Source organism: Antechinus flavipes, chromosome 5 (assembly GCF_016432865.1).
Source record: "Antechinus flavipes isolate AdamAnt ecotype Samford, QLD, Australia chromosome 5, AdamAnt_v2, whole genome shotgun sequence".
NCBI lineage: Eukaryota > Metazoa > Chordata > Mammalia > Dasyuromorphia > Dasyuridae > Antechinus > Antechinus flavipes.
In genome coordinates this window covers 236433831-236448363 of record NC_067402.1, presented here as the reverse complement: position 1 = coordinate 236448363, position 14533 = coordinate 236433831, and the positions used below count along the sequence as shown (strand labels likewise).

Genomic DNA, 14533 nt, shown 5'->3' with positions numbered 1-14533 from the left:
TTGAGCCTCACTTAAGTCTCCATGCCCTGTGGGGATATGGTCATTAATCTGTTCATTATCTTCCTCCTTTATCTCAGGCTTCCTCATTTGGCTGTTCCTATTCTTTCTTCTATAACTTATACGACTTCTTAAGGCCAACTGTATTATATTGTATAAATAGAATACCTCGATGGAAATTGAATGAGGACCGTTTTCGTTGTAATATGCAGAGAGCTGTTGCCCAATTAATGTCCAATTATCTGGAGAGATTTGCTCTTCCTCTAAGAACTAAGGGGAGGTGCATTTTAATGTACCCAGAAGTCTAGCTGTCTGTTCCCAAGTTATAAGTAGCCCTTGATCTTCTATCAGCTTAAGCATGCTTTCTGTAGTGTCATTCCTGGGTGGGGGTTGGGGGGTTGGGGTGGGGGATGGAGAATCTTTAGCTAGCTTCTGTCCCATTTCAGCCAAAAAAGGTTACTAGTTTAGTCTTTAAGAAAATAAGTTCCCTATTTGTCTATTATACTCACCTAAGTTCCTGGTCACTGGAGACTTCTTCAGTGAAAGTAGGGTCCTTGGTTCCCACGCTTGGGTGCCAAATGTGATGACCGCAAATTTAAAATCAGCTGGAGTCAGGAATTCAGGGTAAGGGAAAAATCTTCAATCTTTATTCTCAGTAGAGGTGAAGAAGGATTGCAATAGCAATATGGGCAGCTGCAACAGGAAGCTAGCTAGCAGAGGTGAAGGGGGATTGCAGGTGAAAGGGGGATCGGAGGTGAAGGGCAGTCGCGATAGCAATGGGAACAGCTATGTCAAGAGACCAGCCAGCAGTCTCTCTTTCCCACTTCCCTTTCCACTCCCTTGCCTCCACCCACCAAAATCTTCATGTCCTATACAACACATCAGGACTTGCACAAAGTGGGCGGGGGCCATTCTTTCTCCAAGCATATATATTAGTAGAGTATGGTCCAATAGTAATTGGACCTCACGTCCAATAGTAATTTAGCCTCACATGCTTGGGACCTCAGTGCATCAACTTGAGCTTCAGCCCATTACAATTTTCATTGCCTTAAATAATTTTACCTTTTTTATTTAGATAGAAGGCAACACAATGAATATACATATATAGATAGATAGATACACATCTGTACATACACACACACACACACACACACACACACACATATATATATATGTGTGTGTGTGTGTGTGTGTGTGTGTGTGTGTGCACATATGTTTTTTGTTGAGCCAAAACAGATTTTTGAGATTTATGACTTTATTCATGAAATTTCCTAAATATAAATCAAATGTTCCGGACAAACTGAATTTCCATTTTGAATATTTTCCAATTTACACAAATCATTTTTCCTTGGTGAGTCAGAAAAGAGTTAAGATGTATTTTTTTTTTTTTTTGGTCTGAGCCCTAAGAAATTTGATTCTATATAACTCAAAAATAGCTTGATTTTTTGACACTTTTAAGTTAATTGTATTTTCTTAAATTTAAGGCAAATAGATTACAATTTATATATTCTTATAAAGGGCTTTTATTAAAGTTCCTTTAAAAACTACTTTTACCATCAATATGTCAAACAACAAATTATACTGCATTATGTATATTTTCTTTCTCTCCCTCTTATCCCTTCTTCAGAGCAGGGAAAGAAAAGGAGAAAGAGATTCTATACATTATCTTCCTAAGCCTAGTTGAATTTGCTTAATGTAATTTTACACACACCCAAAAAATTTATATATGTCAACATGAATATTGCATATTGGTCATATCTAAAGACCCATAAAGTTATCAAAATATGAAGCAATTTAATATTCAGATATCATTTATTTTTTGTTAAGCAACAATCAAAATTAGTTTGCCATAGATTTCATAGCTACTCCATTTCTCTAATTGAAATAAAGCATGATGAATTTATTTAAAAAAAAAAAGAAGAAGTTGAGTATCTTACACATTCCACACTGCCATGCTGGATACTGTCGGGGCCATCCAGATTCTTCTCAAGCAATTGCTGGACAGAACCTGATGAAGCTCAGGTGGCTGGAGACAAGATTCTGAGAATAGTAAAGTTTAATTCCCATCCCATCTGCATTCCTTCAAGCTTGGTTGGGCGCAAATTTTTTGCAAAGTTTTGGTCTACCTCTATTAAGGCTTTTTCTATTATACTTTAACATATGAGAGAAGTTAGGAAATAATGATAAGGATAACAACAATCCCAACAGCAATCCCTAGAGAGTCTTACTCCCACATGAAGGGAGAGATTACATTACAGAAGATAAGATTCTAACTAAAAAGTTAATAAAAACTGCTATTTTCCTAATTGTTGTTTTTGACTAATTTCCAGATTCCATAATCAATTTTCTCAAAATTTTGAGACTTTACTAAGGTGTTGTTTTGCTCACAAAACATTTGAGAATCTGTAAGATATTATTTTAGTTTTATTTTCTAATCATCTTTTCTGTGCATTTTTTCACCCTTTGGCCAGAGGTTTTAAATTCACAGAATAAAGATTGGGCCTTTTTTCAGGAAATTTTTCAGCATGCAAACTACAGCACATGGAAGAGAATTGTCCCAACTTTATATAACGCCATAAATTTCAAAAATAAAAAAAAATCTTATCCAGTTATTATCACTTGCACAAGCATCAACCATTCTTTTACACACTCACAAAAAATTACTTTTAAGAAATCTTCTTTTAATCAGCAGAATATTCAGGACTGGGGTTGTTTCAAAAACTGGCAAATTTGCTATCTGAAAAGCATTAAGAAGATCTTAAGTAGTATAAAGTGTAGTAATAATTGCATATAATTCCTTCTACTGTATATTTTCAAGAGAGGTATTAAAAAACATATTTTGTAATAGTGTTCAAGGACAAGGGTAAGGAGACAGATTTTATATGAGGTTTTCATTGCTATTTTTATGCTAAGGAAGGTTGTTACAGAAAAAGAGACAAGGATCTTTTTAGGTAAGCAAAAAAGGTTTGGTATTGTTGGGTCATCTTAAGTTTAGGTTTTTTTTTTTCCAAGCCTTGCCTCACCTCTCAAACCCATCTTTCCAGGGGATTTAAAATACAATCTACAGTCCAGATAAATACAATACACATACAAAGAAGCTAACTTTTATTAGTCAGTTATGGAAAAATCCATTGATGCCTAGTCATGAATTGTAAAATTGGTAATTAAAAAATATTATCAATTGGACCCTAATACCTAGTCAATAAAACTTGCCAATCATTATCAGAAGCTAATAAAGATCTTTAGTGTGTGGCTGATGTGGGACATCTCTAGTTAATTGCAAAAGTCTTTTTAAAGAGTCTTCCCTCCTGTCTTCCTCCAGGGTACTGATAAAAGAATTTACTTTTATGGATTTAAGGGAACTGTATCTGAGTGTTGGAGAAATATACCAAAATAGAGAATATAGAAATTGGAAGATCTCCCAGTCTTTTTCCTTTTAACTAATTAATTTTTCAGATACTATTCTCTGTCCCTGCTATCTGATTGATTTTGCCTTATTCCACATTACTATATTAATATCAGCTGGACAATAATCAATCTTTAAAATTTTATCTTATTATATATATATTCTTATATGATATCTTATATCTTATAATCTATATTTATTTGATATGTGATATCTTTCCCGTGTCAGCCTGGTGATAAACTATTACTAATGCTAAGTTATTTCTAGTGATAAAGTGCCAGTTGGTGATCACCTTTTTTCCCACTTTATCCTTACTTTTATTATTTAATTCCTGCTTTACCTGAATATTTATGCATCTAAAGAGGGCACCCTTACATGGAAGCTCTGTCCACCTTCTATCCTGTTTGTCTGCCACTGTTGGAGTTTGGAGTCCAGTTCCTGTAAGGAGATGAAGGGTGTGACTTTTACCAGGGCCAGGCAGAAGGAATCTCAAATATGAACTCAGTTATGAATATATATATCTCAAGTGCTCATAAAGTTGATACAAAGTACACTCTTTGAAGTTCCTATAGTTTTCTCTAACAAACAAGATCTACTGAGATGTAAATAATCCCTAAGCCCAGATCTTGGTTAATTAGACTGAGATGCAAATAATTGAGATACTCTGCTGGGTAAAGTTTATCATACCATTGTCTCAAGTATCTTTCTCCCAAATGCCTTTAATCTCTATTGTGGGCTCTTTTTCCTATCCTAAATTCAAAGGTTTGCCTTTAATCCAAAGAGTAGTGTTTGCATTTTGCTTTAGTTGCTAGATTATTAATTTATTATATTGACAAGTAGTCTCTACTACTTCAATAAGGGAGTTTTGGTGAGCCAAGTTACTGTAAGATTCAAATCCTGAAATGGATTCTTACCTCCTGGCCCTCTACAAGAAGCTCTTTAGCTCATCACTGTGTACATAAGGATTTTTAAAATAACTTATAGAAATAAGCTTATAGATTTGAATTGTGAGCATTAAATCTTCTTAGATTATGAAAATAGGACAGATTTTTGAGAAAGTACTATCAGTTCCTCAGCTGTTCATTTTTCTGGAGAAGAATGTTGTGAATAATTTGAAAATGATCATTCAAAAATATTTCTTGATTAGTTTTGCAATGAATGTAACTATTTTTGTTAGAATATGCTTCTATCTATACTAAACTATGGTTTACTACTGTGAAAAAAATTAAATAATTTTTTAAACCCTTTATCACATCTAATCACTAATGATGTGGTTAGTGGCAGTGCAGAGAGTTGTGGAAATCGCCTCAGGTCAGAGATACACAGGTCCAATGTGAAAGAATTCACTCACTGGAAAAGTCTGAATGGTCAAAGGGAAGTTTATTAAAACTGAGAAGCCAGCTTTGCTAGGAAGACAGACTCCTCAGTGGCAAGAGGTCCTGGCAGAGAAATAACAAAAGATTATCACTAAGAAGAGGGTCTTTTTACAGTGGGCAGAAGTCCTGGCAGGCAGCTTTGCCAAGAAAGAGCTTCGTTGGCAAAGCATAATGCCTACTTTGGTTTTCTGCAAAGATTTGGAGTTCAAAATCGTCATTTATAAGAAGTCTGGGACTAGGGTTGCTATTAAAAAGAAAGTACTTATCTTGGGAGTTTCAAGCCACTCAATAGAAATATCAAGTCCAAATCTCCAGCTGAATGAGACCTCTTAAGTTGGAGCTACTGGGAGTGGTTCTGGGCTAATCTTAATGAAACACTTAAGTGCCCTGAAAGGTGGGTCTCTGTCAGAGGACAGTTTCAGAGTTCACCCAAAAGTCAAGGTCACTTTGCATCACTATAAAGAAAACTCAACCAAAACTCCAGCCCTTTGATTTATGGCAAGCTTCAAATGTGTTCCAAATAAACTAAATGTCCTACTCCTATGGGTGCTATGTCTATATCTGTGGATTATAAAAGGCTCAGACATCGCTATTAAATCAATTCAAAGTTAGGAGATGAAGCAATTTGGAAGAATCATAGAAATTTTGAAAAGTTATTGGATAAAAACACCTGATGCTAGAAGGATTGGTGGAAGATCTTATCACAACTTTTGGTTTATATATAAAAACAGCAAGGTAATTTGGGATTATAAATTCTGGATCTGAGAATTCCAGCCTCTAGGAAGATGGTTAGAGGGCTTTCTTCTTTTTCTTCTTTCCTTCCATATTAGAAAGGACAATGCATCCAGTTAGAAGTAGAGAAATTCTTACCAAACACAAACATTTTTTCACTCTCCTGAGAAAAAGCACCTAAATATCTAGAGAGAAAATGGATCAGATTACAACTTAGTGATCTACAAAAAGTCAGAAGACCTGGAGATTCTGCTATAGTCATTAACAGTGTCTCTCTGAACTAGTAGCCACATAGCAGTGTATGGTGGCAACATTTCTATTGGAAGTTTGAAATAGCCCAGACAATAAAATTCAAGACAGCCGCAATGAGGAAAGTTTAGAATTTATTTGGTACCGAGCTTGGGATGGAGTTCTGATCAAATTCCGTACCTTACAGAACTAAAGACAGCTTTATAAGCATTTCTGTTCGGCTTGTTACATTTTAATCTGTGATTCACATTTTACAACAGGAGGATGGGGATTTTACAGGAGAATCGCACCGGGGCAGATATTTTAACATAGATAGATCGCTTTGACTCCCATCCTCCCCTCCCGGTACCACCCTTAAAAGCATTGTTGAGCCGGCCCTTTGAAGTGCAAAAGAAGTCCCCCAATCTAGCTGAGCAAACTTTCTTCTGCTGACCCCAGGAGGAAAGGAGGGCCATTTGTCCATTTCACTCCTCCCCTTTTCACGTTCATAGTTGTGACTCATCTGAGGCCAACCAGGAATCCTGAATGTAAGAGCTAAGGCACTTAATTATGCAGGGAGCTATGAGGAGGAGGAGGAAAAAACAGAAGATTGGGCCTGGAGGTCCCGAAAGGAGAGTGGTCAGCTAGAGGGACCAGTCATAGAGTGACTCATACCATGATTGGGAAGCCTTATGACTGGCCTCCCAGTCATCCAAACGCTTACGCAAAGAGGCTAGCGATTCCCTAATGACCCCTGATCGATTTGCATAGAAGCAGCAAGATGTGCCCAGTGCCATGCACAGACCCCTTGCTTCATGAACAGTGGATCTAACCCACAATGGGTCTGTAACACAACTTCTGCCAGGGAGCCCACTGACCTTCCTAGATGAGTAAGGTGACCCTCTAGGATCCTAATGTCTGCATCGATCTGAGAGCTAATAAGCAAATGTAAAGCTGGAGAGACTGAGGCAAGACATAGACCAGAGAGCTCCCAACATTCTATCAATGGGAGAGTCTGATTGAGTGGACAGGACTCTGGTCTCAAATTATCCAGTCAGACAGAGATAAAGATATACTGGGACCAAGGGATCCATGTTGGTCTCAGGGCTGGAGGAGTCCAGCAGCAAATGGAGGAACCCCAACTTCTTAAATACCTTTTCTCTAAACAAAAGAAGGGGTAAGAAGTGAGGGAAAACCTCTATCAAGATGGGGGAGGCCACAAATTCTAAGAACCCAGAAACAGGATGTCTGAATACAAAGAAATAAAGATATTAATGAGATATCTTGGAACATTTTAGAGGGATATTGTAAATTCTTGAGGACACAAAAGAGTCAGGAGGTCTACTCTCTTGTTTAATCTTGCTAATTTATAACCTTCGAACAAATAGTCCTCAGTCTTATTGGGTCAGAGGGGAATTTACAACTAAAGCGATTGAGACAGAACAGTTAAGGAAACAGACACGGGAAACTTGTACCGGGAAACTGAGTCAGGACAGTTAAAGAGAACTGTGGCATAACATTCCACACTCTCTCTCCTAACTATTCAAATCTTTGAATCTTAGCACCTTCCTCTAGGTACCCAGGAGGTCTTTGACCCACTTTATGTAAAGTGAATGAGCCAAAATAAAACTAGAAAAATGTAAGGACTCATATGGCAAGAGCAAGTCTCTCCCTGATAACCCCAGAGTTAACAGCTGTACAAAGGCTCCCTTGTTGCAAGCATGTCAGGTCCTCTTCAGTTCTGGAGCACCATCTCAGCCAGAGAATTCAGTTTGAGATGGACAGTTAGGTCTGTGGTCATTTGTGCACTTAACTCAGTCTCTGCTTACAGAGCAGCAGGGCCAAAAACTTAAGTCCATTCAGAGGGGCAGATCTCTCCAGGGGAGAAGAGTGAGGCTGTAGTAGCTCCACCAGTCCCCGCCCAGACAGACAAGCAGGGCTGCTACTAGAATACAGATTTCTGACCAGATTATGCACAGTTAGACCATCATGGCAGGCAAACCCTGAACTTTTTTAGGTGTCTCATGCCAAACTTCAAGGTCCTTTGAAATGCTGAAATATTTAATGAACTGGGGTTACAGGACTGAAGAAAAATAGATCAGAGAGACTGCCAGTCCCAGGACAGGTGTCTTGATTTCTAAAACTTTTCTAAAAAAAATAATTCCAAAAACTGAGTCTGCCAGGGCAATTTTAACAAAATAAGGGGATTCAGAGTTAAAGCAGAGCCAGCAATCTCGGCCCAGCTGGGGATTTGTGGAGTTCAAATAGGAGTGCACTACTGGCAACAATTCAAGCATGGAGGGAGAAACAAGATTCAGAGGGGCTGTCAATTGACACTAATAGGTCAGGAAGAATAGGGGAACTTTGGGTCATGACAAGGTCCTGCGGTGCCAGGGATGATGGTGGCAGGATAGGATCAGCCAGGACTGGTGGTCTAGATGGGACTAGTAAAGCAGTCAGAGGTCCCACAGACTTGGAGGGGGGTGGATAACTATGAGGTATGACCGCTACCTATCAGGGACCAAAGGGTGAAAGCTCAGGACTGCTTCCACTTCTGGTGGGACAGTTCCTGGATTGTTAGGATAATTCGGGGGTGGGGGGGAATACAGTGAGGTCTGGGTCTGCTGATCAAAGGTTTGGATAGTTAGCCTAAAGGAATCATCAGGGAGGGAGCACCACCAAGCATTAGGGCACAATCAGGCTGGAGGGTCTATCAGGGCTCTAAAGTAGAAACAGGGAGCCAGGGAGGAAATCTATTGTCATAGAGGGTTCTAAACCTGAGTAATAAGTAGCAGAAAGAGTGGGACCCCCCTCAAGATTCCTAAAGGTCATTGTCCATATGGTCTTTGGGGCATGCGGGTTTCCCAAAGCCTTAGAAAGCATAGGGAGGAGAAGGACTAAGAAAAATCCCATAATGACAGTACAGTAGGAGGAATGGTGAAGGGGGAAGGGGCCTTTAGGGGAGATTATGCAAACAGATTAGGGTAATCACAAACAGTAACAAAGTAAATACAAGGATTGAACTTCCCAGGATTTTCCCACCAGTGTCTTTTAGTCTCAGTTTCAGGGGATCTTCACCGATCTCTGCTTTCCATTCAGTGGTGACAGCTGGTTTCACTCTGCTGTGGTGAATCCAGGCAGGGATTGATTCAACTCTTACAGCAGTGGGCGTGGTGAGGATCACAGTATACGGTTATCAGGACTGCATCACCAGGATGGAATGGAAGCACGGGGTCAGTGAGAGGGACGGGGAGGGCCTCACGGACGAGGTGTGAGATGTCTTTCTGAGTTTTCTGCAAGGCCTGTAAAAACTTGATAAGGGAAGAGTTAGAAATTTCAGCCATCAAGTCTTCCCTGACCAAGGGCAGAATTGGAGGTGGTCTCCCGAACAGAATTGCAAAGGGAGTTAACCCTAATTTTTTAGGAGTGCATCTACTCCTCAGTAGATTAGCTAATGGCAGGAGTGAGACCCAGGAGATCTGGGTCTCCAAAACAAGCTTTGAAAGGAACTCCTTAAGTGTTCTATTCATCCTTTCCATTTGCCCAGAGTTCTGCGGTCTATATGCGCAGTGGAGTTTCCAGTCAATGCCCAGGGCCTTACTGATGCCTTGTGATATTTTGGCAACAAAAGCAGGCCAATTATCAGACCCTATGGCTACTGGAAGACCAAAGTGGGGCATTAACTCATTTAGTGTCTTCTTAACCACTGTGAGAGCTGTTTCATTTCGGGTGGGGAAGGCTTCTGTCCACCCTGAGAAAGTATCTACAAAAACTAACGGTATTTTGAAAAAAAAAAAATACCAGTTTCCCCAATGTTCTATCTCTTCCTCTTTTTTTTTTTTCTCATGGAAAGGAATTATCAAATGACCATTCCCCATATAAATCCCAAGAGTGAATCAAAATCCCTATACATAACAGACTAGTAAGTACAGTAGCATTTCCTAAAAATTTCTCAAACATAACAGCAATAATCACAGAGTTTTAAACAAATCCCATCCCAAATCTTAAACACACAGTAATAGATGATCCAGGCAAGGTTTAACAGTCAGTCATCAACCATTCCCAAAGTCCCTCATATCAGTACAAAGTACACTAGATGCAGGGTCCAGTCCATGGTCTCATTTTAAAACTGCTGCTCCAGGCTGTGAAGTGATAGGAGGCTCTCATTCCATGCGGAGTGGGTGTGTCATGCTGACAATCAAAGCTGATCCAGGTTCCAGAAGCAAACCAATTTCTGTAATTTGACCAAAATCTAGAACAAAAACACAAATCTAACACATAAAGATTAGATCAGTCTCATATAGAAAGACACAGTTCACCAAACTGTTGCAGAATACGAGAAGGCCAAAATAAATTGGTCAGCAGTTTCCTATGTAACAAGACAAGTTTGCTTTACAGGCCAAGCAAAAGACTGCAGTCTTACAGACCCCTGTTAATTGTCCACTTATCATGTAGAAACCTTAAACAAAACACAAATATCCAGTAACAGACAGATGACCAGGCGAAATACTTAGTTGCCCAAACATTTAGGGATACAATGATTACATATAACCAGACTGAAAATAGCAAGGCATGACATAATTGAATTGCATTAACAGTTCCTATTGACCATTGCTCTGATCAGAGAGATCAGTTACAAAAGGAAAAATGCAAGAACATAACTATAACATAACATAAGCAGTTGAGTTTTAACTGCTTCTCAATTGTCCCAGTAACTGTAAGAGGGTGGAGCTTTAAAACTCCCAAATAGCATTAACTAATTAACTCTAAGCCCAAAAACTTTTACCTCCAATAACAGTGCCATTAATCAAATTTCTGATAAATCTTAAACAAAGATTTATCATAACTTTACAGTAATGACAGAAAGAAATTTCATCTCAGTAAGTTCACAACTTAGAACAATTATCATATCTAGGTAGATGTTACATGAGTGAGCATTATACATACAAATCATTTTGCTTTTAAAATACCCAATACATAGAAAAATATCCCAAATTGCATATTGTTCATAACAGAAACATTTTCAAAAGGACAAAGAAAAAAACTATTATGTTTAGAGACCCTTTAAATAACCTCAGGATGACCCAATACAATCAATTTAAACTTATACAAAAGACCCAATTCCACATAAAAGAATTCAAGAAGATTTCTAACATAGCAATTAAACTTTTAGAAATACTCGGACCAAAGTATGGATCACATTTATGACCATATTCCTCAACCAAGAAAACTTTTATGTATAAAAAACAAATATTCAATCAATTAGCCTAAAAGTAAGCATGTCCTCAAAAACCACAGTTTGCTGCACTGCCGTAATCAGATAAGAAAAAAAACGGCAGGAACATACTTAGAGAGGAGAGGGGAGGAGAGGATTCCACGTGGCCACCCTTCCCCAACTGCTGCTCCCTAGGAAAAAACTTCCCTCAGGTTCCCCACTCAAATTTCCACATGGGGATCCTTTTCAAGATTTAGTCCATCAGTTTCCTAACATCAGGTTACTTCCCAAATCCACCCATTTCCAACTTTCTCTTTCTCTCTAGCCATATACTTGAACAATCTACTTATAGAACTTTCTTTCCCAGATGCTCCTTTGATATAGTAGCAGAAGACTGTGAGGATGGGTGGCTCCCTTCCCCACCTCTTTACCTACTCCCAAAAAGTCTTTCCTAGACTTTGCAAACCTCTAATTGCCCCTACAAATCAGTCCTTCCCAAATCACCTGCATTCCTTCAAAAACCTGTAAGATTCACACCATCGTGAATAACCCAAACCTCCACAAAACCCACACATGTCCAGCAGAGCTGGATTTATGTTAACAAATAACTCAATATATTTCAGAAGGTAACAAACTGAATCAAACTAATACAGCTGTTTTTAAGTTTTTTTTTTTCTTTCTTTCCCACCACATTTCTTCTAACAGCTATTAGCATCTTATCTCCAGAGCTTTTTATTGCCCAGGCTAGGCTAAGCTTGGATGTTATTGCTCTTTACTCTAGTAAGCTTTTCCTTAAAAAAAAAATTTTAAATCACAAGCAAATTTTCCTTAATCATTGTTCTTAAAACTTAACAAAGCTCTTAAATCAGCAAACAGACTAGGGGTTGTTTCCAAGACCTCCACCCCCAGAGAAAAGTTTGTTTCACCTTGAATTCCCTTTTCCCATTCCAGAATCCAAAGGGGCTTCTGTGAACTTCCAAACCCATTTAGTGCTTTTCTCTGCCTTCACAGAGAATGCCTAGATATTCCATTCAAACTTCTTTCTTTTAAAATGTTAGCACACTGCTCTTCTATATATATATGTGTGTGTGTGTGTGTGTGTGTGTGTGTGTGTGTGTGTGTGTGTGTATTTTAACTTTCCGAACTTTCAAATCCCTTTCAATCTAGGTTTTTTTTATTCATTTCCTTTTTTTTTTTTTTTTTTTTATTTCTTCCTTTCTCTCCCTTTTCTCCCTTTTTCCCCTAGGCTGCTGCAGTCAGTGAGAGACAGAGAGGGAGAGAGAAAGATTTTTCAAACTTCTGGATATTTTCTAAGTCTGCAACACAGAGGCTGAATTCTTATCTCTTACAAGTTTGCTAACTTTTAACACAGACACACACAGACACACGTGGAGCTCCATTTTACTAAGCACAGTTGCAACGTTGTTCTTAAAAATTTTTCCAACCAACAACATGACAGACAAACAAACATAGAACACACATCATACAGACTACACAGTTAATATTAGACAGACAAATCATACAGAACATACAGAACATACAGACTAGTCTTCCAGAACCAGGTCAGGACTCTTACAATGGCGTCCCATGAAGAGCCAGCAAGGGGTACCATCAAACACTGCGTCCAGCTAGGCCCCTCTTGCACCGAAACAGGGGTACTCAACAGATGGGACAGGCAGCTGCAGGATCAGCTGCAGCTGCAGGGGCCCCTCAGAATAACCAGAACTGGCTTCTAGAATGCTTTATGCCAATTTTGGACCAAATTCAAAATTTGGGTCTCACTCTCCTGGTTTGCAGAATAGAGATTACTGGACAGCAGGGGTCGAGGAAGATCTCTCTGTGGCCACCCCCTAGGATCCGTAATCCCCTTCGCCCTCCAGGGAGAGGGACTTCCTGTCAGACCGAGTCAAAGGCTTATCTCGGGGGGACCTCCAAATGAAATAGCCCAGGCAATAAAATTCAAGACAGCCGCAATGAGGAAAGTTTAGAATTTATTTGGTACCGAGCTCAGGATGGAGTTCTGATCAAATTCCATACCTTACAGAACTAAAGACAGCCTTATAAGCATTTCTGTTCAGCTTGTTACATTTTAATCTGTGATTCGCATTTTACAACAGGAAGATGGGGGTTTTACAGGAGAATCGCACCGAGGCAGATATTTTAACATAGATAGATAGGTTCCAACTACCATCCTCCCCACCCTTAAGAGCATTGTTAAGCTGGCCCTTTGAAGTGCAAAAGAAGTCCCCCAATCTAGCTAGGCAAACTTTCTTCTGCTGACCCCAGGAGGAAAGGAGGGCCATTTGTCCATTTCAAGTCAAAAGACAACCTGAGGATATACTAATCACAATGATCAAAGACAGTCTTAAGGGCACTAATACTTAGAGAACAATAGAGAGTTTCCCCTAAGAGAACTTTTGAAGATTCCTTTAATACAGAAAATAACTTCCAGTAATTATGAGATATCCCTTTGCCATAATGGTTTCCTATCCTTATTTCTTGATACCATTTTGATAATCAGTTTCAAAGCACAACACATACTAAGATTACTGCTAGATGACATTGCCTGAAGTCAGGCAGATCTGAGTTCTGATGTGACATGACAGTTACTAGTTGTATGACCCTGGGCAAAGCACTTAACTTTGACTCAGTTTCCTTATCTCTCTCTCTCTTTCTTTCTTTCTCTCTCTCTCTCTCTCTCTCTCTCTCTCTCTTTTTTTTTTTTTTCTGATGCAGTTGGATTTAAGTTACTTGCCCAGGATCACACATCTAGGAAGTATTAAGTATCTAAGACTGGATTTAAACTCAGGTCCTCTGACTTCAGGGCCCCCACTCTATCCACTGCAGCATCTAGCTGCCCCCAATTTCCTTATCTTTAAATGAGGTAGAAAAGAAAATGATAAACTACTCTTTGCCAATGGGTCAAGAAGAATTAGACGTGACTGAAACAACTGAATAACTACAAAGGCTATTTTCAGTTTTTCTTTGTTAAAGGGGCATGAATGGTTTTTATCTCTTTTAAAGTATCAATGCTCTTTGTCAAAACAGCAACCAAACCAATGTATCCATGATTACTATTGCAAGCTGTATCAGTAACCATTTTCTAAAAGGGTTAGCATCTATTCCAGAGTGAATGATTTTAAACTAATTGATATTTAAACTGAAAAAAAATAGGGTTTTTAAAAATATTTGAGGTTTTTTTTTTAAAGTAGATTGAATAGTTACATTGATAATTATTTACAAAAAGTCAGTTTTTAAAAGTTTAATCAATTTGAAGTCATCAAACAGGTCTAGATATTGTCTTGTCTTCCTAAAACTAAATGCTACCCAGAACACTGATAGCATATCTTATATATAGATGCCATCTGCTGTAGCCCAGACTGTTGTCCAAAAGGAAAATGGCCTTCAACACATTAGAAAGATGCTACATGTGAGTGATTTAAGTGTAAAAAAGACTGCAATCTCATTGCTAAGGAACTTGTCTCGGAACTTGTTTCTGCAGAATGAAATTGGTGAGTTTCTATCCAAGGTGATTTTTTTCTAAAATGCTTTTATTTGGTATATTCAACCCCACAATTG

The 14533-nt window shown here is 38.6% G+C and overlaps 1 protein-coding gene across 1 annotated transcript in view; it reads left to right on the top strand.

Annotated features, from left to right (window-relative positions):
- The window catches only part of PKP2 (plakophilin 2), a 149775-nt gene that overhangs the window by 124327 nt on the left and 10915 nt on the right, over positions 1–14533 (top strand). The window contains exon 10 of the mRNA XM_051962136.1: positions 14313–14466. Coding sequence (XP_051818096.1) covers positions 14313–14466 — 154 coding nt within the window. The remainder of the gene's footprint in view (positions 1–14312; positions 14467–14533) is intronic.